The following is a 24,649-nucleotide window of genomic DNA, read 5'->3' as shown; positions in this document are numbered from 1 at the left end:
ATAGGCAAGAGAAGTGTTTCTCTGGGTCTGAAAGGTGTGATTTATGAGTGAATGTGGTTATAGAATTTGCTCAGTTGGTACTCAGTAGTGGATCTAAGTGAATAGAGATGTTTGTGTGCTCTTTAATGGGAGAGAACAGGGAAAGAGGAGAGGGAGGCTGGGTCCCTTTTTGCCTGTCCCAAGGATTGTGGTGATTGAAAGCATATACTATATGGATATATGCTGAACCTTAGGCAAAAGAGCTGGGTTAATTTGAGCCATTGTATTATCAGTATGGAATCATGTCTAGGTCTAGGCACTACTGTATTCTATCCTCAGTTTTTATCACAAATGAACACACATCTATAAGAGTATATAGCCTTTTATTATACTTTTAATTTTACGTAGACATTGTCTCAGTATGTCTTACTCTGTAGATTTGTTTTTATCCTATATTGTGTTTGAGATGCATCACGTCCTAAATACCACCACTATACCACATCACGTCTGTTTATATAACCCTTCCCCTGCTACATTGACATACAGGCAGATTGCAATTTCTTGCTATTAGAAGTAACACTTCAATAATATTTTTATTCTCCCTTTTTACTTTTGAGTTTTACTAAGGTAGGAGATTAGAAGTATAACTACTATAGTTAAACAAATTTGAATTTTTATGAAATGCCATGAAACATTTTTTACAAAATGTAGTCATTTACTCCCATGCTTTCCTAACTTCCATATTTTCATTAAGACTTGGTATTTCAGTTTCTTCTTCTAATTCCTGTTTTTGCCAATATAGTGGATGGAGGATATTGTTTTAATTATCATTTCTGATTACTATACAAGTAGCATCTTTTCATTTTTTTATTAGTTTCTTTTTTTCTGAGTTACTTGTCCTTATTTAATCTCCTCTACTTTTCTATTGGATTATTGTTTTTGTCTTGGTTTGTAAATTCTTTGTAATTATTTTGATGTTAATCTTTAAACTGTCATTACATTGCAGAACTTTTCATAATATGCTGCCTCTTTTATAGAAAATAATGTACAAAAAGTTCAAATGTATTATACTTTGTGATTTTGAGGTCTTCAATTCTTCCCTATTGCAAGGTCATTGAACTATTCTCCTGAATTTTATCTGAATAGTTTAAAACATTTGGGTTTTTTTACATTTTAATAGTTTAATTCATCTACAGTTTATCTTTGTGAATAGAGGAATACAGTTATGATTTTATTTTTTCACATGGTGATTCAATTTTCTCAATACCAATGTGTGCCTAACTTACTTTGTTTTCCTCTCTGATTTTTCAAAACCATCTTGCTCATATGTAATCTTCCAATATGTAATTGGGTATGCATTTGAATCTAAAGAACAAAGTTGCAAAAATATAATTTTTTGTTTTTATTGGAATTACTTTGAAGTTTGGAATTCAGATTCATTTTAGGGAAGAATTAATAGATCTCTAATGTTAAGTTCTCACATTAATGAATGGGAATAATTCCATATATTCATATCTTTTATTAACATACTTAATATATTAACATCTTATGTATCTTGTTTATTTTTCATTAACTTGTTCAATTTAGTTTTATATATCTAAAATTTTCTTTTCTTTTCTTTTTTTTTTTTTTTTAACTATTGCTGCTATTTGGATATTTGTGGTGAGCGTTATTGGAATTTCTCAAAAAGCACTTTTTTTTTTTTTGGTTTTCTGCAGAAACTTAACTAGCCAAAAAGGTTAAATGAAAATTTGGTGAATTGGAGTTTAGGATGTTGGTGTAATAAATTTGTGAATACTAAGCTCCAGAATTAAGGAATTTACTATCTGAAATACAGCAGGTTAGATAGATCTTTCCTGCCCTGTATCTCCCACCTTACACCCTGGAACAGAAAGGAGGCTTACTCTAGAGGAAAGAGAGGACAAAACAAGGTGCTGAGTTTCTCACAAAGTCAAATTTCCTGAAAGAACAAAACTGAATACAACATGAAACTGAAGAGTTCCCATGTACAATTAAGTGTGGGGGTGAGCAGAGTCTGGTTCATTATCCATTCAGAATTTACCAACCAAATAAATAATTACAGATCATCAGAGGTGATATGAGAAAGAGGCCAGTCATTTCTCACAGAAACTAGGATTAGGGAAAAGGTTTCCAACTTTTTGTTTACTTAATTATTTCAGAGATTTATCTAGACAATTTTGTTCCCTCCTTGATAAGGCCACTTCCCCCTTTTGTGAATCATGTTTGAACTGGAGGAGAAGTTTAGATGTTGGCTCTAGAGGTACTAGATTTGAATAATACTAGATTTGAATAAATTAATTCAAATCTAGTACTATTTTGTATCTGAGGCAAAATTTAATTCCCTAGTCTGCTTCCCATTTGAAATTATGTCAAGATATATTGTAGATCCTCTGATATGCTATATAGAACAAAAAAATTTGTAAGAGCGCTTAAAGTAAAATGCATAAAGATGTCTCAGTAGTAAAGTACCAGTAGACTAGATTCTCCACATTTGAATATAAAGTCCTTCTATTGTAGGAAGTTTAAGAACTTTAAAGATTGAAATCTTCTGCAAGTCAAAGCCCAAGGACCAAAAGAATTAAAAGTTTAAAATCTAATTTTCTGGTACTTTTGAATTAAAAAGTCTTTGTAGACAAAATTCTTAAGTCCCAAATATCCATCTACAGTATCTTATTTTGTTCAGGATATCAACTTTCATAGCTGCCTTTCACGGAAAAGAAGTGCTAGTTCTAGATTTTCAGAAAGTATATATTAGCTCAATGCCAAATTTCTGATATATAGTCCCTTTGAAAGCATTTAAAAATTTACAGGACATATATGTGTAGTATAATACTAGCCCTATTTGATGTAGAAAAATGGCCAGTGCTTGGCTCCTGGTGCAGTTATTTCAGGGGGAAAAATGGTATTTTCATTACCTAGTGTTTAGTGTTGCCAAAGAATGATTCAAAAGAATCTCAGTAGTATGGGGTTGAGGGAAGAGAGCATCCAGAAATTATGATCTTAGACTCTCCAAAAGACCAGCTCATCTCCATCAGTTATCAAGAATCTTACTTCTTTAACTGAAATGGAAAAAAATTGGCATCACATTTAAGGAAAATTTCTATGCATAAATTACTCTCTAGGGGCATTACCATCATACATAGGGGAGTACCCTAGTTACTAGATCTTAAATGAGGTTTCTTATATTCAGAATCTCAACTTTTATTCATGCTTTTTTTTTTTTTTTTTTGAACTGGGGATTGAACTCGGGGACACTCAACCACTGAACCACATTCCCACCCCTGTTTTGTATTTTATTTAGAGAAAAAAAAAAACTCTCACCTAGTTGCTTAGTGCCTCACTTTTGCTGAGGCTGTCTTTGAACTCGCAATCCTCTGCCGCAGTCTGGCTGGGCACAAAATCACGAGCTTTCTTTCTTCAAATTTTCCTCTGTCTGACTAGCTCGAGAGACCTTCTCTTTTGCTTGACCTAACATGTTTTCTACCATAGTCTGGACCTCTAACAATTTACTTAACAATTTTTTGGTTTGTTTTTTACTAGTTTCTAATCTACTATAAAGGTAACGCAACCCAATAAGATAGCATAAAACAAAACCGAAACAGAATGAAACAAAAACAGAACAAAGAATAGTTGTATCAATTTTCTCTTTCTTAGGGCCAAACAACTTCAAACCTTGAGCCAACCATTTTACCCAGTTTGCCTGAGAAAATTCTAGGGATAGGCAGCTTGAAACAAAAACAAGATAAATCAAAACAAGAACACATTGTTTTTGAAATGGTCACCCATTTTGTCGCCTTCCCTCAGGGGCGAGCAATTTTACTCACCTCCAAGCTTCAGGAGTTCCCCGTACGGGCCGCCAAATGCCGCAGTCTGGCTGGGCACAAAATCACGAACCACTCAAGCAGGAACAAACTTTATTTTTTGAAACTGCTGCCAACGTTCTGTACGCCCCCGGGAAGATCGCCGATCCACCCACGGAGTTCTCCCCGTACACCCAGAGGAAGTTCCTTCCCCGTAACTCCTTCCTACTGTACTTCCCCAACCAATGGGAACTCTCCAGGAGTCCCATAGCAGGCCAAGGTGAACAGCAGGAGTGCAATATCCATATGAATGCAAATCTTAACATAATCATATCATCTCAATGGCTAGCTGGCATCAACTTTCAACCAAAAATGCCATGCATCATATACTTGGCTCTTAACAATCCTCCTGCCTCAGCCTCCTGAGCCATTGGAATTACAGGCATACGCCACCGCACCTGGCCTATTTTTTGTTTGAATCCCATATTTCTGGCACTCCAGTGTGGAATTAAGTGTCGGTTTTAATTAGTGACTATTTTGTGTTAAATTGTTTCCCCTCAATAAAATATGTTAAAGTTTTTACTCCTAATATCTCAGATTGTGGCCTTATTTGGAAATAGGGTTTTTGCATTACTGAGTTAAGATAAGGTCATGACAGGTGTCCTTATAAAAAGGGGAAATATGTCCACAAATAGGCATAGAAAGAAGGCTCTTGGAAGAGTAAAAAGGGAGAAAACTATGCAACAAAAGGAGTCCAAGGTTGGAACTATGCTCCCACAGGTTAAGACATGCTACCAGAAGCTGGAACAGGTAAGGAAGGATCCTTCCCTGGGTATCATCAAAGGGAGTATGGTCTTACTCCCATCTTGATTTTTTTTCAGACTTTTAGTTTCTAGTTCTGAGATAATAAATTCCTGGTGTTCTAAGTCATTGAGTTATTCATGCTTTGTTAAGGTAGCTCTTGGAAATTAATATACTAATATAGCAAACATTTTCTTTGTAGTATCACAGAAGCTAACTGCTGCTACCTCTTGTGGAGTGTCTGAGGTTTGTAAAACCTTCTTTTAGTGCAGGTTCCTCCCTCAACTTACACTTTTCTTTGCTGGATACTCCCCCAGCAGATTCTTGAATGGAAGCTGCTTTGGTTACTTCTGAAGTTTAATCCTTTGATACTGGGAGGGAGGATGGAGAAGATGATTTCTGAGCCTAGAGACAAATCAACATAAATTCAATTATTTATTCCACAGTTCTCTATGAGGTTTTGACAAACTAGTTACATTTTAAAACAGACAATATTGTTGTTACATTTAATTGAAATAAACACAGTTTTGAACTTCTAGTTTTTCCTCTTTTTTTTTTTTTTTTTAAGAAACCTAGTGATTGGGTTGTTACCCTTGTGCATTTGGGAGAAGGGAATACCAATGCTCTCTTTGATGAAGAAACATTACATGTATTTAAAACATTTAGGAATCAGATATCAATTGAAACCTTATTACCAGGGGAATACATTAACAAGTAGATAGCTGGTCAGCATCATAGACTTCTTTTGTAGGTTGACAGTCAGGAGATGTGGCATTAAATAAGTTCTGATGACTAAATAAGTCTCTCTTGTTCAGTTAACATTTCCAACTATATATTTGCACAATCTGTTTAATCAAATAATATAGTAAAAGTTTTGAATATTAACATAAGTGAATAACAGGAGTACTAACCTTTTTCTGTTATCTATTATCTATATTTGGCCCTCTTCAGATCAGAATCTTTGAACTAGTTTTACCTGTTTTTTCTCATACTTTTCCTTTAATGTGTTGTCTTGGTATGATTATAATGTCTATCTTTGCTTTTGTAGTTTTTAATTTTTGTGTCTCAAGAAGGTCTCTCTCACTAGTAGATGAGACATTCTTCTAGATTTTCTTCTATTGTTTGTTTTTATTTTTATTTTTGAATTTAATGCATTTGAATTTTTCTATGATATAGATTTTTTTGGGATTTTTTCTTTTGAAGCACAATTATTGAATATCAAGTCACTCATGGAATTTTGAGAGCCAGAAAAACAGGCTGGGATAATATATAGTCAAGATACAAACAAGAAATAGATTTGTTCCATGGACTACGCTTTCTAATAAAGTAGCCATTTGCCATATATATTTAGCTTTTGAAATATAGCTAGTCTAAGTGGAGAATGTAAAATATACTGTGGAATTCAAAGTTATAATTCAAAAAAGCAAATATAAAATATTTAAATATATAATTATCACTGAAAAGGTCAATATTCCTAAATTATTGATAGAATAAGTAAAATTAGTGAAACTGTAGAAGATTTGAATGGTGCAATCATTTAACTTGACTTAACCATTTTAGAACATTTCATCCAATAGCAGAATATTCATTATTCTCAAGTACACATGGAACATTTACCAAAATAATCCATGTTCAGAGCCATGAAAAAACTTTGAAAAAAATTAAAATGATGCAAATCATGCCAGGCATGTTCTGTGACTATGAATACATACTTCTAAATAATTCATGGATCGAAGAAAGAAATCAAGAGAGAGATTTCATAGTAATTTGAACAAAATGAAAGTGAAAAGAATAATATATCAAAATTTGTTGAATACCACTAAAGCAGTATTTAAGACAAAATTTATTGCAGTAACTGCCTATTATAGAAAAAAGGTCTGAAAATTGTTGTCCTAAATTTCTAACTTCAGGAACTAGAAGGGAAAAAGAGAAATTAAACTCAAGTAAAAAAGAGAATAAAAATCAGCAGAAATTAATTAAGTTGAAAACAGAAAATATCAAATCAAAATTGCTCTTTTTAGAAGATTAATAAAATAAAGCTGTAGACACCAGAGAAAGAAGAAAAATACTAAATATCTGGAATAATAGAGGCAACATCTACATCTGATTATGAAGAAATTTAAAAGGATAGTAGGGAAATGTTACATAGAAGAATAGAAAGTTTAGAAATAGTCCCATACATATATGGACACTGACTTTTGGTAGAGATGAAAACGAAAAGGCAGTTTGGTGGAGAAAGGATGGTACCAAAGTAGCTGGATATCAATTTGGTAAGGAAAAAGAAGCCCTTTATTTACATGTTATATTATATATGCAAATAAATGGAGCATAGGCCTGAATGGAAAACCTCAAACTATAAGGGAACAAAAGTATAAAACCTTCATGACCTTGGGTTAGGCATGGATTTATTAGCTATGTATGAAAAGCATGAGCCTAAAAGAACAAATTGAGGAACTGCATTATTAAAAAAGGTTTTGCTCTTCACAAGACATTATCAAGTGAATACAAAGACAGGCCATAGTCTGGAAGAAAATTTTGCAAATGATATATTTTAAAAAAGATTTGTTTCTAGAATGTGTGAGGAATTCTCAAAATGCAGTGAGGAACTCATAAAATGCAGTAAGCGCACAACAATTAATTAGCATAAGATGGGAATAGAAGCTTCATGAAAGAAGATCTCTGTATACAGATAAACACATCAAAAGCTCCTCTATATATAGTTCATCAGGGAAATACAAATGCAAAATGATGTTAAGAAAATACTACATAACCTTTTAGGATGGCAACAATTAAAAAGATTGACAGTACTCTTTTTGCATCTTAATCATAAAATAACATATAAATAAGCCAATTAGAGTTTCTTTTCCATTTTTGTTATCTTTTTAAAAGTGACACAAGAATTCTTCATGTAGTTTAGAAAAAAAGACTTGGTGGCTGTAAAAATGCAGCCACAATGACTTACTTTGTGGCTTGCTTTATTTCTTAATGATGTATTTTGAACAAGTATTTTTAATTGTAAGCTTACCCAACATAGTTTTTTCCTGAATGGTTAGTGCTTTTTTTTGTATAGAAATTGGGACTTTATTTTTTTTAATAATGTCTATTTGGTTAGTGCTTTTATAATAATAAATCCTTACTTATAAAGTCTAGAAGTTGTTCTAATATATTATTTTACCTTTTTACATTTTAATTTTCAATCCACTTAGGCATGTTTGCATATGATATGATAGTTGTAAGCATTAATGAGGCTTGGTTGTATTGCTTATGGTCATTCAGTTGAACAGTACAATTAATTGAACAGTCTGTCTTTACTCCTTTGTATCATAAACCAGAAGTCGTTATAAGTTATGTCTGGATTATCTATTGTGTTCCATCTGTCTTGGCTAATACCACATTGACTTTTGGTAAATCTATGTTAATATAATTTTACTAGCTTTCCTTTAGTTAATATTTGTATATTTTATATATAAAAGGGTGTGTATCCTTTTATTTTTTGTATTTTTAACTAGATGTGTGTCTTAAAAGTATCATTTTTTGGATTGCATACATAAAGTTTAAAATTTTTTTGTTTTAAACTGGAGTTATAGAGGAGACAAAATTTCCTCTCATTTTGACCCCCACCCCCATCCCAGATAGCCTGAGAATTAAATTGACCTAAGACAGATTAATGAGAGAAAACCACAGATTTATTTTATGCAAGTTGTACCTGGCACAGAAGCCCTCATAAGAATATGAAAACCCAAAGAAGCAGTTAGAGTCAGACAGAATAGTAATTCATAGAATATGATAAGGCAGAAGAGGCTTGAACTAATATAGGTAATTGGGTAGAAAAGTGACCAGAAAGGTAAGGATTAGTTTAACAAGATTTGTTTGTATAGATTTTTCTTGGCTTTACTTTTCTGTACTTGATGGAAAGAATGTTACTTTCTTTGTAATAGGAAGGGCATCTTTAACATGGTAATTTCATCTTCTGCTTTTGAAAAACAGAATGGAGGCCAGAGTGATCTTAGACCTCCTTTTTATTTAAGTGACTTTAATTCAAAATGGTTTTGAAGAACAGCATATTTTAGGATGACACATTCTTAATTCATTTTCTTGTATATATTAATGTAATTACTGATAACTAACTTTAAGTGTACCATCTTACTTTGTGCTTTCTGTTTGTCCCTCCTGTTCTGGGTTGAGATCTCACTCATGCTCCTTCTCTCCCTCCTGTTCTTTTGGATTTATTAAAATAAAAACATTACCTCCCCTTGCCTTACTTTAATACTGATGTATTTGCTCACTGTTAAAAATGATATTCTAATTTTTATCAACATATATTAATAATTACAGTGTGGAATGCTTTAAGTTCATCTCTACTATAATGACCACATAGGCTGTTATGTATTTTAAATTTATACATACTTAACATTATGAAACATTATTTTATATGCTTAATATATATTTAGAATTTTTTAACTCTTTGATTCTTCCTATAGTCTTCCATCTTATATATGGGATCATTTCCTTCTGAAATTTTAGTATCTTATTTAGAGAGTCTGCTGGTAACATTATATAAGTTGAGTTTTTCTTATTTTTTCCTCTTAAGATGTATTTTTCATTATTTTTAGATATATTTTTTGCTGGCTAAAGAATTCTAATTTGCATAGAGGGTTTTTTGGCCTTCTTTCTCTTTTAATATTTTTGCCTTTGATTTTAATAGTTTTCTATAGTATGTTTGGGTGTAGTTTTTCTTTTTTCTACCAGAGTTTTTTGAATCTGTAAGTTTGATATCTTCTGTTGGTTTCAGAAAATTGTTACCTTTCTTTCTTTTTTTAAATGCCTTTTTAGTTGTAGATGGACACAGTACCTTTATTTTATTTATTTATTTTTATATGGTACTGAGGATCAAACCTAGTGCCTCACATATGGTAGGAAAGTGCTCTTTCACTGAGCCACAACCCCAGCCCAAATTGTTACCTTTCAATGTGTCTTATTCTGTATCTCCTCTCTTGGGAATCTGGTTACATATAATGACTTTATCATATATCTTGTATATTCTTGTCCCACATCCCAATCCAATATTTTAATCTCTTGGCACTTCATTCTGAATATTTCTTATAATATAGCTTTATTTCACTAATTTTCACTTAATCAGCAACTAATTTGCTATTAAACCCATCTATTTGTTCTTAATCTCATTATAGACTTATTATTTTTAGAATTATTGGTTCTTTTTTCAAATTTTCTGTGACTGTACTCATCTCTCACCCCAGTTTCCAATTCTCTGCTGAAATTATCAATCTTGTTTTGTAATCTTTACATGAGTAATCAGTTATTTTAAAATGTTTGGGTAATACCATCTGGTAGTTCTGCGGGTCTTTTTCTTTTCAATAGTTCAGCTATTTCTCACTTTTTAATAAATTCAAAAGTCTATACTGCTATTGTTGCTTCCTATAGGTTTTCATATGAAGACATTTGCTTATTCACTAATATATTTTTGTGATTTCTATCTTTTTATATCTGGACTATTCATATATATATATATATGTATATATATATATATATGTATATATATATATATATGTATATATATATATATATATATATATATATATTAGTTTTCAAATATCTAATACTTTGAAGCTACCTTTGTATCTTTTGTATCTGATTTCTGATTTACTGCATTATGATCAGAGAGCCAAGTATTGTGTTGATTATTTTGCGAGCTTTTGTCTGCTTGCTTTGATAACTTAAGATTTTCTCATTTATTCTTATAAATGTCATCACAGTTTGTCTAGGTGTTCTTTTTATTGATCTTCTTGGGACTTAGTGGACATTTTCAACTTGGATATTTAGTTCTTGAAAGTTCTTGGCTATTAGCTGATACTCCCTTCCTAATTTTTCTGGATTTGTTAATTTCTAGAACTCTTACTGTATACCTATTGGAGTAACTGCATCTCTCTTTGATTTTTCAACTTTTTCTAATATGTATTTTATCATTTCTTTATAATATTCTGGGTTATTTCCTCAACCTGATCTTTATCAAGAAAAAGAGCTGCTCCCTAAGCTCTTGGATCTGTGTAACAGTGGCAGTGGGTGCTCAGTGCTCTCTAGCTTCCTTTACTTCCCTTGTGATTCTTCATTAATCAGTACTTCCAATGTTTATTTCTTACCTCCACACTTGAGTATACTTTTCTCTATTTTTCATATTTTCTATCTACGAAGCAAGATTGTGTATGTGAATATATAGATATAATCATAAATGCAAAGTTATTTTTCACATGAATGGCATTTCACTGTATGTTATTTGCCAACATTTTAAGCCATTTAAAATTGTTTTATAGAAGATATCCTCCTAAGGGCTGGTATTGTGGCTCAGCAGTGGAGCGCTCTCCTAGCACCACATAAAAATAAATAAAGGTATTGTGTCCAACTACAACTAAAAAATAAATATTTTTTAAAAAGAAGATATCCTTCTGGTTGATTTTGTTTAACTGTTCAAACAATGATTATCATATACCAAAATTCATTATTCCTTACTTTGCCTACCATTTTCACTTTCTATCTAAATGCTTTTGAAATTTTGCCACTCAAGTGCTTCTATAAAATATAACTATAACCAATTTCTTATGCAAATGAAGCAATTATTTCCCTAGGGATCAGTTTCCCCCTTTAGTTAATCTTAATTCATTTAGAAATACAAGAGATTTTTGCTTGGTTTTATAACCATGCCTTTCCAATGTCTCATGTGTCTTTTGTGGCCTTCAATTTTTCTACTGCTATGTCCACAAAAAAAGTAAACTAATTACTCTTGTTTTATGAAATCATAATTATATAGTCCTCATGGTTTAATTAATTGCCTCTCTGTGTTGGATTTTTTGCTGATTCTGATACAAAGCTCTTCACAATATAGGTTATTAAAATTATTCTAGTCACAATTTCTAAAAAAGGTGCTATTATTTTCTCTTCTGAGCCGACCTCCAGATGCCATTGAAGATGTTAAGATACTTTTGTTGAGTTGGCAGGTGGTGTTTCATACAACTCTGCTATTTTCTGTTTCTATTCCCCTTTGAAGGGAAAATATGATTAGGTTATTTTCTAGATAAGAAGTTTTTATTGTATAGAGCATGCTGAGATGTTCTTGCTAGGTACACAGACACCAATATATCATTTTAAAAATTTTCTATAATTATTAAAATTATATGATAAAAAGAGCATAATCAATGAAAGTTATTATACACTAATACTCTCAGAAACACCACTGACACACATTAATTTTCAGCTGCTTTTTCCGTAAAAGGTAGACAAAATTCTTCCTCACATTCTACAAAATGAAACATCATATTAGGTTTTGAGTATGACTATAGCAGTGATCTGTGTTTTCTTCTCCATTGCCAGCATCATTAATCCCATAGTGCTCAGGGAAGGAAAAATAAGTAACCTTTGACTTTCTCCTTTTTAAAAACTCCCTAAATAGGATTGTTTGAAGAAGCATCATCTATTTTTGGTCATGTTTTCAGGAGCATTGAATCTCACTTTAGAACCTGGGGAATGCATCCCCTTAAACATTAATTTTTGGTGGTCATTTGTATGTGCATCCCATGTCTTAAGGGATCCACATTACTTTGGGAAAGTGATACTCTCTTTTGATTTGGGCATTTGGCAGAAACTAAGGTTCTCTTTTTTCTGAACATTCTCTTTCACATATAAAATGTACTTGGGTTACCTTTTCCTCACTCTTCCTTGTATATTTGTATGTTCTAATCAGTCTTGTTCTTAATGTATTTGCGTATTCTTTCTTCCTGAATAATTTATTATTAGCCTAAATTTCAGTCAAATATTAATACAAGAATATTTTTCTTCTCATTCCCCAATGTAGAACAATATAGTAGGAATCACTGGTGAAGAAGACCTAGGTTTCTTTTACTAACTAGCTTTGTGACCTTTTGGCAGGACTCTTTGACATTAATTTAAATAATCTATTTTTAAAAAGGATTTGAGTAAATGATCTTTGAACTTTTCTCTAGAAATGTTTTTGACTAGATATATAATTTGATAAATATGAAAATATCCACTGAGGAACTTAAACTGTATTTACTGCCTTTGGTACAAGTAGCATGTATAAAAAATATCTAGTGAGGAATGTAAACTATATTTATTGCCTTTGCTATAAGTAGCGATACTCATTTATGCATGTTAAGATTATTAAACTATAAACACATGAAACAGATTATAAGGCACAGAAAATATTTTCTTTTATAGGTATTTGCTTTCTCCTGCTGTTTTTAAACAAAGACAAAAATGCCAATACGACCAGATCTTCAGGTATGTAGTCCTGGAGAACAGAAGGAAGTCTTTTAATTCCTAAAATCATTTTTCATGTAATTGTACATATTCAGTACTATAATCTCAGTCAATCTTCATTCTCTCTTTCTCTCTCCCTCCCTCCATGTCTCTCACTACCCCCACCCGCCCAAACTAGGAATTGAACAACTTGGGGCTCTCAGCCACTGAGCCACAGCCACAGCCATTTTTTTTCTTTTTTCATTTTGAGACAGGGCCTCACCAAGTTGCTAAAGCTGGTCTGGAACTTGAAATTCTCCTGCCTTAGCCTCCCAAGCCACTGGGATTATAACGTGCAAGATGCTACACCCAGTTTGAGTGCTATAATCTTTAGCAGTAACTAAGCTTCCATGTTTTTATGAAATGGTTAGAGTAGATCAATTTACATAAATATTTCCTTTCATTCATTTAATAGATATGTTTTCAAAATCATATTAAAATGCAGGATATTAAAGATAATGATTCTTTATACATATACCTTTTACTTACACACTATTTTAAGTCATAGTAGTATGCCTGGATATTTTTATATCAACTTTTTAAACTTGTAGTTTAAGTTTTAATAAAATCTATTTAAATTGTATATGATTCAACATCAAGTGTGCTTAGTGGTCAGCTTGAATTATGAAAACTCATTACTGAAATTGTACTAAATAGCAGGGAAGGCAAGTTTTGTAAACGTTATAAATATTACATAAGAGTACTATTTAAATTATATTGATTGGTATAGTTTTTAAAAGGTGTTTTTGCCTATCTTTATGCAGTTTTCTTTACTATTTAAATCACACTAAGAACTTGGTAGTCAGATATGCTAATTTTATCTGTGCTATTAAAATATTATTAAAAAGTTGATTTCACTTTTTTCATCAAGTTTTCATTGTGTCCAGTATAATAATGGTGACTCTAACAATAAAAGATTAATTTGGCCATATTTGTGAAATATTTTTCTTACCTAGAATTTTGTTAACAGATAAAGTTAATCTCTCAGTTACTTCAGATTTAATAGTGGGTAGGTTTTTTAAAAATTGAATTATTAGTTTGTTTGAGAGGTTTTGTGTGAAAATAATTCTCAAATTACTAGAATGCATAAGGGAACTATTTTGGTTTTGATTTAATATATGTGCCATTAACTGTATTTCTCTAGCAGTTGGAAAAGTGCATTGATGATGCTTTAAGAAAAAATGATTTCAAACCTTTGAAAACACTTTTACAAATTGATATATGTGAAGATGTGAAGATTAAATGCAGTAAACAGTTTTTCCACAAGTTGGATGACCTTATATGCAGGGTAAATATTAATTTTTGCTTAAAGTTGTTAAAATTGTTAGATTTTTATTTTCTAGGAAGTACACCATTAGAAAAAAATGAAGAGGCTTGGGAAAGATTGCTTGCAATTATATAGATAAATGTTTATTTTACCATATGCTTTTTTATTTTTCATTTGAGGAGTTTTAACACATTGAACTCTTACCATTATTAAATATTATGCAGTTAAATATTATGTAGTTTTCTTTACTATTTAAGTCCCACTAAGAACTTAGTAGTCAGATATGCTGGGTTTTTTGTATCTTGTGTAAAAGTATTATTTTAATAATAACGTTTTAACGTTAACTTCAATTTTTTCATCAAATTTTTATTGTGTCCAGCATAATCATGGGGGGTAAAAAAATACTGTTTACCTGTTTTTAGTTTTAGTTAACTTGATATTTTTTAATAAACTTATCAGCATGCTTTTATTTATTTTTTAGTTGTGTATACACCTTTATTTTATTTATTCAGTGCTGAGAATTGAACCCAGTGCCTCAGACATGCAGGGCAAATGCTTTACCACTGAGCTACAACCCCAGCCCTGATCAGTGCGTTTTTAATGTGACACAGTGCTTGGTGCTTTCAGAAATAAAGATGATGGTAATGGTTATCTTTCAGCATTTGTGAGGATTAGAGCTATAAGTATAATGCTCCTGGCACAATTCCTATTCTATACTATTTTGTTTTTATAGAAGTTTAAATGTATACTTTTCATTTCAGGAACTTAATAAAAAGAATATCCAAACTGCCTCAACCATTTTGGTTTCTATTGGAAGATGTGGCAAAAATATCAGCATATTGGGACAAGCTGGGCTTCAAACCATGATAAAACAAGGACTAATTCAAAAGATAAGTATAGAATATGTAAAATATGCATGTAAGGGAAATATAAAAGATGTACTTTTTATTAAAATGGTCCCAACTGTCAAAAAATAAATTTGGGAGATTTCTGCAAAATTTTGAAAATAAATATTTTTAAACCTTGTGGTATATGCTACAAAAGTAAAGATCACAAGGAGATTGTAGGAAAGCTCCTTGATAATCGTGAATTTAAGGTCTGTGGTCTCCCTTTGACCTTTATTTTTTATTTAACTGTTCTTAGTCACTAACTTCATTTTTGTTTTTATATTGTTTACTGACCATCTCCTATGCCAATATTTAGGATATTATTGTCTTTATATCAATTACTGTATAACCAGTATCTTGGACGGTGCCTGGAAAGTAGTATGTACTCAAGTATCTAAATTAATTGACTAAAGTAAAATAGTGCTGAAACTTTTCATATAGTAATGATACCAAAATAATCTACATTGCAATGATAATTTATTTTTATATACTCTAACAAATGTACCTGCACTAGGAATTTGAAGGGGGAAATAAAGATCTTCTACCTAGACTTAGATTAGATTCATCCATTCCCATCTTATAGTGAGTTAACCAAAAAACAAAAATGAAGAAGATGTTTAGAAGCATGAACTTATTTTGATACAGTACTGAAATTTTTATTTTTAATGTCTCTTTTTGCCTAGTTTTACTATCTATACAAATAAAAATACATTTTCAAACTTATTAAAATGGAATTCAAGTGAACTAATATGTATAATTCCTGTTTTTTTTCTACATGGTTACCTGGTTTGAAAAATCCAGAGAGATTATTCTCAGTCGAGGAAATTCAAAAGATGAAGCTGTTATAAATATGATAGAAGACTTATTTGATCTTTTGATGGTAAAAATCACATTGATTAACTGATGTTATAAAGCATGTGTTTATTTAGAAAATCATTTGTGTTCTCTATTCAAGAGTCAATAACAGATTGATTAATGATTTGGTTGGATTAGTCTGTTTAGATTGCAAAAAATATTTCTATTGGTTTATCTGATTCAGTGGTTCATTACTAAAATTTTTAATTATGCTATGAATTAAAATATAAATTGCCATTTTAATACCATTTTTAATGATTTATATTAGAAGATAATAAATTATACATTAAATATTATTCACTTTTTTTTAGGTCATACATGACATCAATGATGAAGGTAAAATAAACATTTCTGCTGCAACAATGACTTACTGTTAGTTTTAGTATAATTTTGCAAGTTTTAGTATAATTTTGCAATTCATGTAATATGTCCTAATGTTAGAAACTTTTTATCTATAAGGAATCAAAAAGATAATAAAACTTTGGATGTTGTAGGCCAAGAGAAAAAAATGAGAATATTATGTAGATACTTATATAATAACAAAGAAAGCAAATGTCTGCAAATGTTTTATTAATATAATTGAGAATAAAATAATTGAATTTTTGTAGTATGTAGATCTACTAATGAGAAGGATAGCATTCTTTTTTTGAGGGGGTAACATTTCACTGTTGTTTAAAGTTAGTGTGCCCTATTTTCAAAATTGATTACATATATTCATTTGCTAATGTTTACCTACATATATTCATTTGCTAATGTTTACCTTCAGGAAATTTATGTATGTCAAATTAGAAAAATGTCTTTTCAAGCAGAATATATAAGTTCATAAGCATGATCTCAATTGAACATGTTCATTACTTAGAACTCATTAATAGAATTCTGTTAGGTTATTTTTAAAATATTTGCCTTTTAAAATGTCATTGCATTATAGATAATCACTTCCAATTGAAGGCTATTGGGAAGCACCTGAGTTGCACCTATTAAAAGGACTTTGAAATAGGGAAATTTCCTTTGAATTCATATTAAGGTCCAAAAACACGGGTGGACCCATAGTTACAGTGTGGAAAAAAAATATGCCCTATAAATTTGTGTGGGAATGGAGATGTTGCTTTTTGTCATAACTTCTAATAGTTTAGGAAATGTATAAGGTAGCTTGGTATTACTTGCCACTGACAACTTTAGTTATCATTAAAACAACTTTATTGCAGTGTAAATTCATCATGAGCACTATTTGTCTTATAATTTAGGGCTCAATTCATTAAGCAGCATTTTCAACTCTACAATCAAAGCTAGTTATCAAGAGATGTTCAGTATTCAGTAATAGTAAAGATAATTCTTATTCAGAAAAAGTTTAGTCTTGGTCCTGAGTCTCAAGAGTCACAATAAAGCTTTGCCACTATTAAGCCATGGACTGCTGTGTTGTAGGGCAAGTAGCATACTTGGTTACTATTTCTAACAAAAATTCACATAACTGACAATGGCTGACTAAGACAAGAGAATGAATGAAGCTCACCTTTGGCACTGGTTCAATAAAACATGACATTCATATGTCGTCTGTAGGTACCTGCTTATATGTAAATATAGCCATACAAAAACAGTGGGTTGGACTTAGTTGGTGTGCCATAATTTGCCAACCCTTGATCTGATAGAATCAAGAGAATGCAGAACATGCCCTTTCACTTGTGACTAGCAAGTGTCTTGTGATAAGCAGTCAGATCAAAGTTATTTTATCTCTGTATTTTTATTGGTTGAGTAAGACTTCCCCAGGATGCCAGTTGAGTCTGGTCAATAATTTATAAATACAGCTATTTGTTATCTTCAAAGCCAAAAAGTTTTAAATTAATTGTGGTCTATTTAAATAATAATTAACACTGCCTTTTCATTGATTTGATTTTCTTACAATTAACATAACAACCTCATCTAAATTCTTACTTTTTTAGGGGAGGAAAAAGCCCTAAAGCATCAGCAATTATATAATTGATTTTTGAAAGTAAATTGTCATATCTTTTTATCTCAGTATATTTTATCTTCTAGTTACTTTGGAAAGTTATCCATTTTCTGTTGCAGTATTTCTGTAGTTATTTTTAAAATTTACATTATGAAATACAGCATTGCAAATTCCTGAAATGAGAAGTTGGATATGGGCTTATTTCATGCTTCTTGATGCCCTTCTTCAGAATTGCAATAATACATCCTTCCCACTAATTGATGTAAGAAAAAAAACTACCTTTTTAAAGGATTTACAATTAACATTTATTAACAATTTAACACTTTTATTCAGGTAAACAGCAAGTAGTAGAAAGTTTCGTACCTCGAATTTGTGCCCTGGTTATTGACTCAAGAGTGAATATTTGTATTCAGCAGGAGGTAAAGTCGCATTTGATTATCTTTTAATCCTAAGAATTTCCAAGTAAAGAAATCTTACACTAATTCATCAAATTAAAGATTTAATTCATTTTAAACTAAATTAACTTTCAGAGTGTATTTATATTGACTCAATCCATTGCCTAGTATATTTCCTAAATGTAAAAAATTCATAACCATATGGATTTATATATATGTATAGTCATGCTAAAATAAATTATGTTATCAAGATATTGGCATCATTAAATATATGAATGCCAAAATAACTTATATTTGTGTCTGTTTACATACATATACCATAAGAACAAAATTAATAAGGTAATTTTTTTTGTTTCCATAGAACTTACAATAGAATAATTGCCATTTTTCAAAGGGTATAAATGCTTTAAGTACAGGAGTCATGTTATATTCTATTTTTAATATCTATGATTTTGTCATTTTTGTATTTAATTTTTCATATATTCTTTCTTTTATCCTGTTCCATTCCCTGTATAAAATACAGTGATTAAGATAAAAAACTTCTGAGTTTATGTGCCTGTTTATATAAATAGTTAATGTTTTACTGAGTATAAAGTTAATTCTTTTTTTTTCTTTTCTAGACCTTAAAAAAAATGAATGCCATGCTTGACAAAATGCCTCAAGATGCAAGGAAAATACTTTCTAACCAAGAAATGTTAACACTCATGTAATAATTTGTACTATATTGCTTTTATTAGTTGTTGAAGTCAAGAATTTAAAGAATGTTTTATAAGGCAATAAGGCAACCATGAGCTTGCATTAAATAATTGAAATATACAAACTTTGTAGGTTTAATATATGCATGAATTTTCTGCAAAAGTCATTTATACTAGCCAATTATAAATTTTACTGAATCTCCCAAAACATGTGGGCTTTCTATTTAATTAATACTAGTTCAGTATATAACCTATTATTTTAATTTACAGGAGTAGTATGGGTGAAAGAATTTTAGATGCTGGAGGCAAGTATATCTTTTAAGATTTGAAATAATTTCAAATTTATAAATACTATTTAATATATTTAATAAAATATTAGCATAATGTGATATATGAAGGAATTATAAACTATATACAATCATGCATTTTAAATTACTTTAGTATAAACAAATTCAAAAGTGTCTTTGGGACACAGATAATTTGTCATTAGATAAATATAATTTATGCCTAATGGTAATTTATGAATAATAGTTGTTTTCTAATAGTTTTGTATTACTTATGATAAACAATTCCTCAAATGGTATTTTGTGAAATTAGAAGGTCTAATATTCCTGGGATAAATAAACTTTTTTAAACAGTATCTTTAATAAAAGAATCTAAATTTTATTTCCAAAGTTTCCTACGAGCAAATTTTGATGTAGTTATTTACTGATTTACATAGAGTAAAACAAGGTTTAAAGTACCATGGGTTAATTATAAACATTATGTCGAAGAAAAGGAAAATAAAATTCTGTGATTCATATACTAATGTATGTGATTCATATACTACTGTTCTGCAGTTTACAACTCTAGTAAAAATAGTGAAACAGCAGAGTCTGAATATTTAGATGTTTCTTCTAAATACTTTTTAAAATTTTACTCTTCTATCAGTAATCTTGTTTTTTAAAAAATTGGGCTGTTTAATTATTATAATGATAAAATGTATATAACCCAAACAAGGAAAGTAGCAAAAGATGAATAAACTATACCAGCATTTTCATATTTCTCTTTCTGTTTCTAAAGCCTTTGAAAATGTATGTAGTTTTATAAATTAATTATTGTAATTTCAAATCATACATTAATTTACATTTTTTTTCTAGATTATGACTTGCAGGTGGGCATTGTGGAAGCTTTATGTAGAATGACCACAGAAAAACAAAGACAAGAACTGGCATGTCAGTGGTTTTCAATGGATTTTATTGCTAATGCATTTAAAGGAATTAAAGACTCTGAATTTGAAACAGTAAGTGGAATAAAAGAAATAGAAATAAGCAAATGTTTTTGTTTGATTATGATTTTTTAAAAAGTCTTTCTCTTTTTAAAATTAGGATTGCAGGATATTTCTCAACCTTGTAAATGGCATGCTTGGAGATAAGAGAAGGTAAACTCAAAGCAACCATTTACTGATAAATAGAGCTCAAGAGGGAACATCTAGTGTTAAACCTTTATTAATATAACTTTATTTGTTCTTTTATATTTGAGTATGTAGTGAACTTGGGTATTTAATTTAAAACAATATTTTATGTAACATCATTTAGTTAATTACTACACCAGTAATCTGAAATAATCCTTTGCTGACCCTGTTTAGCTTTCTACTTTGTGAAGAAAAAGTGCATTCCTATTTAATTCATATTAATCATTTTGTGCCTCCAAATTTCATACAGTTTTTCAGATTTGCATAGTCATTATTACTTAGTGTTTGAGGAATAATAGAAATCTAATTTCTTAAACTGCCTCCTTCATCTACATACTAGCATGAAAGTATGAAGCAAAGACATCATCTCATTACTTTATAATTGACATATTGTTTAATCACAGGCATGAGCATGAGAAAATACATAATAAATTTTTATAATTTTTATAATGATAAAACAATAGTATTTGTAATGCCTGATTTCTTAATTGATGTCGTGGATGAATTAGTTTGTATTTACTTACTAAGGAAATGAAAAATACAGAGAGGGTTAAATGCAAGAAGTCATATAACTTGGATTTAAATTGTAAGTTCATACCTTCCTTTGTGTGTGTGTGTGTGTGTGTATACATATATGTATGAATATGTATACACACATCACATACCCCTCCACACACAAATTATTTAACTGTACTCCCTCAGTTTACCTTAGCTATAAGAATGCTGATATACCTATCTTGTGTTTGTTGTGAATATTAAGTGGTATAATATGTTAAGTGTATAAAATAGTATTTGACCATGAAAGAAAACTGTAAGAAGTTATTTTTTTACTATCAGAATTATTTACTTAACTTTTACTATGGAACTTTTGTTGTATTAGTGTAGTGTAAGCAAACTTAGGAATTTATGCTCATATTTGATAGTAAACACAAAATATTTGATATAGTTACTTTATGAAACTAGTAGATTGAGTAGTATCCTCAAAGTAATATGCTTTTCTTTACCCAAACAAATTTCCATTAAATACTGGTATTATAAGGTGATAGACAGGATTTCATTTAAAATGTAATGACCACTGACTGATTTCCCTTTGATTCTAGGCATGAGTCTATGACTGGAGAAGATTAAGCTGTGAAGGTTTATTAACTTTTTAAACCACTTTCTATTTCAGGGTTTTTACATTTCCTTGTTTATCAGCATTTCTTGATAAATATGAGGTAAATTTGAAATTTAAAACATGTTGTTAGATTAATTTTGGAAAGTCAAATAAATTACGGGATTTGATACAAGAAATTAATAAGCTGGTTTAGTATTTTATATGACAGTGACACCAGGAAAAATTCTGTGAAAATACAGCGCATGTGTAGCTGTAACTCTACACATTTTCTCCTGTTTCCTTAATCAAGCCCATTATTTATCATTCACAAATATATTCAAACTAATATTTTCAACCTCTGTTAGTACTTGAGTATTTGTAACTTCCTGAAGCAGGTTAATTTCTGTATAAAATATTGAACTAGGATTTTCTTTGATTCTTTATAAATTTATCTAAGTGTTATACTCGCTGTTCTGTTCTCTTATTTCCCCTTCAAACTATACTCTTCTTTTTTCCTTCAGAAAGAATTCAGAGAACACTTTTTCTTTTTTATGGAATATAGTGTTGCTGGATTCAATTAGTTAAAAAGCCAATTAAGATAAAAATTCAACCATGGATATAATATAATAATTTTATGTTGTTATTTTATAAATATAGTATATACTAGTTTTATGTTCATTTTATTAGCTGCAGATACCATCAGATGAAAAACTTGAGGAATTTTGGATTGATTTTAATCTTGGGAGCCAGACTCTATCATTTTACATTGCTGGAGATAATGATGTAAGCTTTATTTCTCTTGTATTGTTCTGTATTTATATGTATGTATAAAAATTTTTATATGTACTTTTAAGAATCTACTTTAAGAATTTCTATTTTTCTGGCTATTCCTTTAATATATTTCAGTGTTAGCCCTTGTAGTTTTGAGTAACATAGTAACCTACCAAGCTTATTAGAAATGAATTTTTTTCTGATGTTTTATTGTAACAGGAAAATTAATCCTTAATTTTAATACTGAATTTAACATACACCTTTCAGAAATAAATTATGTTAATGCAAAATTGTACATTCACATGAATAAAGTCAGTTGACTCTGGAAGAGACAGCAGAGGGGCCAGGGAGTATAACTCAGTGGCAGAGTGTGTGCTTAATTTGTGTTCAATCCCCAGCACAACATTATTAAAAAAGAAAAAGACAGTAACTACTCAAATACAGAGGCATTCTGTTAAAATTAACTTTAACAGATGGCAATAAAAACAGTCTTATTCATTCATAAAATGTTCTATTTGAAACAGTGAGAAATTGATAGGGTAGCATTTGAAAGTGAATTTGCTTAAACCTTCTAGACAGGTGGTGTGTTTTCTACTGATCTTTTGACCTGAAGATAATCCTTGAGCCATTGTTTCTTAACAGATTTCACCTAATATTTGGTACACTAGCATACTTTATCTGGAATTGTGTGGTCTCATTACCAAATTCTGATTGAGACTTGATTGACATTAATCTGGTTGTGGCTGGTGATATTATATTAAAGCTTTTAGTCTGTTTCTTGATAGAATCCTGCTTTTTGTTCCAGGTAAACTGTAAGCAAACATTAGCCAAATACCTTAGAATTTCCGTATATTTTCACTTTTTTTGAATTTTAGAGCACCTTCTTAGAATTCTTAATTAAAATCGAATTCCATTGATTAGCTCTACTTCTCAAGGACAGTGATAGTTTTCATTAGTGTGTTTTGGGGAGTATTTAACTGAATTTTCTTTCAGAAACTGAAATTTCATTTTGGAAAAGAGAATTTTATTAATTTAATTCTTCCCTCCATTCAGCCTGGTCTAATGAGATTCAGACCATACTATAGTATCATACTATAGTATCATATATGATAGAGAAAGTACTATGCATTTATAAATTATGTTTTAGACACTGATCAAGATGCTAGGGATTCTTCTCTCAAATATATTTTGAATCCTCTCACTTCTGAATTTTTATAGTAGTAGTATGTTACTATTTAAAATCATTTTGTTTATTTGTGGTTTGTTGTCCACTTTCCTCCATAGGATGTAATATTCATGAGATATCAGGGACCTGCTTTTTCTTGTTCATAGCCATTCAAGGGCTCATGTTGACTGCCAGAGCAAATAAGTAAATAAATAGTGAAAGAACTGTATGATATATAATTTAGTGTATATAATGCATGGAGGGTTAGGAAAAATAGTGTGGAGCCAAAGAATGATTTTAAGTAAGAGGTAACATTAATTAATTAAATATTATTAAGAACTTAACTATGTATTAGATATGTACTATGCATTCATGTATAAGATATCCCTATGGGGAGAATGTATGTTTAAGGGCCAATATCAGAGGCAGTTTGGGGGCTTTTGAAATAATCCAGGTGAAAAGTCCTAATGGCATGGTTTTGGGAGGTGACGGTGAGAATGGATGGATTGTAGAAAAACTGAAGGGGAGGTAGAATTGACAAACTTAGTGATTTGTTTTATAATGAGAATGTTTAATAAAACTTGGTTAACTAGATGGAGATACTGTCACAGGAGGGTAAGTTTTGTAGGGCAAGAATGGGGAGTTCAATTTTGAATGTGTTGATTTGGAGACACTTGGATAGATCTGGTAGGCAGTAGAATATTTTGGTCCCAAGCTCAGGTGCAAGCAGTGATCACTAAGTAGAGTTATAGAAGCTGTCTTTATATAGATAACAAATAAAACCATAGGATTTATGAGTGTCTGTATGGAAGAATTGTGAAAAATGCATTTTTACAAGATAGAAGAATCAGCCCAAAGAGAACAAATTAAAAGGGTGTGGTGTTGTGGAAGACTAAGAAAGGAATTTTTATAAGAGAAAATGATCAATACCATGAAATACTCCTGTAAGGTTAAGTAAAATAAAAACTAGTGACTCACGAAAGAGAAGTTTCACCTAAGTGACGAGAGTTTAGGCATTCCTGGAAAATTGGAATTTTTGTTGAGAAGTCCCAACATCAAATTAAGGGAAAGAGAGCATAGTAGTAGGTAGAATAATGTGAATTTAAGGGAAGAGTTTTTCTATTTTTATTTTTTAGGTTCTTTATCTTAAGTATTAGAGATTTTTAAAGGTGATGATGTAAGGCAGATATT

At 30.4% G+C, this 24,649-nt stretch overlaps 1 protein-coding gene across 1 annotated transcript in view; it reads left to right on the top strand.

The window, feature by feature from the left end:
- Nucleotides 1-12,659: 12,659 nt before the first annotated feature.
- Nucleotides 12,660-24,649, top strand: part of Sycp2 (synaptonemal complex protein 2) — a 77,982-nt gene continuing 65,992 nt past the window's right edge. The window contains 12 exon segments of the mRNA XM_058575408.1: nucleotides 12,660-12,911; nucleotides 14,074-14,217; nucleotides 14,958-15,088; nucleotides 15,861-15,963; nucleotides 16,250-16,274; nucleotides 18,217-18,302; nucleotides 18,899-18,984; nucleotides 19,244-19,278; nucleotides 20,113-20,255; nucleotides 20,341-20,393; nucleotides 21,598-21,643; nucleotides 22,210-22,305. Coding sequence (XP_058431391.1) covers nucleotides 12,888-12,911; nucleotides 14,074-14,217; nucleotides 14,958-15,088; nucleotides 15,861-15,963; nucleotides 16,250-16,274; nucleotides 18,217-18,302; nucleotides 18,899-18,984; nucleotides 19,244-19,278; nucleotides 20,113-20,255; nucleotides 20,341-20,393; nucleotides 21,598-21,643; nucleotides 22,210-22,305 — 972 coding nt within the window. The 5' untranslated portion in view covers nucleotides 12,660-12,887.

The sequence above is a fragment of the Marmota monax genome, unplaced genomic scaffold (genome assembly GCF_021218885.2).
Source record: "Marmota monax isolate L192 unplaced genomic scaffold, Marmota_monax_Labrador192_F-V1.1 WCK01_AAM20220418_F8-fsc00014, whole genome shotgun sequence".
Classification (NCBI taxonomy): Eukaryota; Metazoa; Chordata; class Mammalia; order Rodentia; family Sciuridae; genus Marmota; species Marmota monax.
Note: the sequence above shows the minus strand (reverse complement) of the source record. Positions and strands in the feature narration are given on the sequence as shown.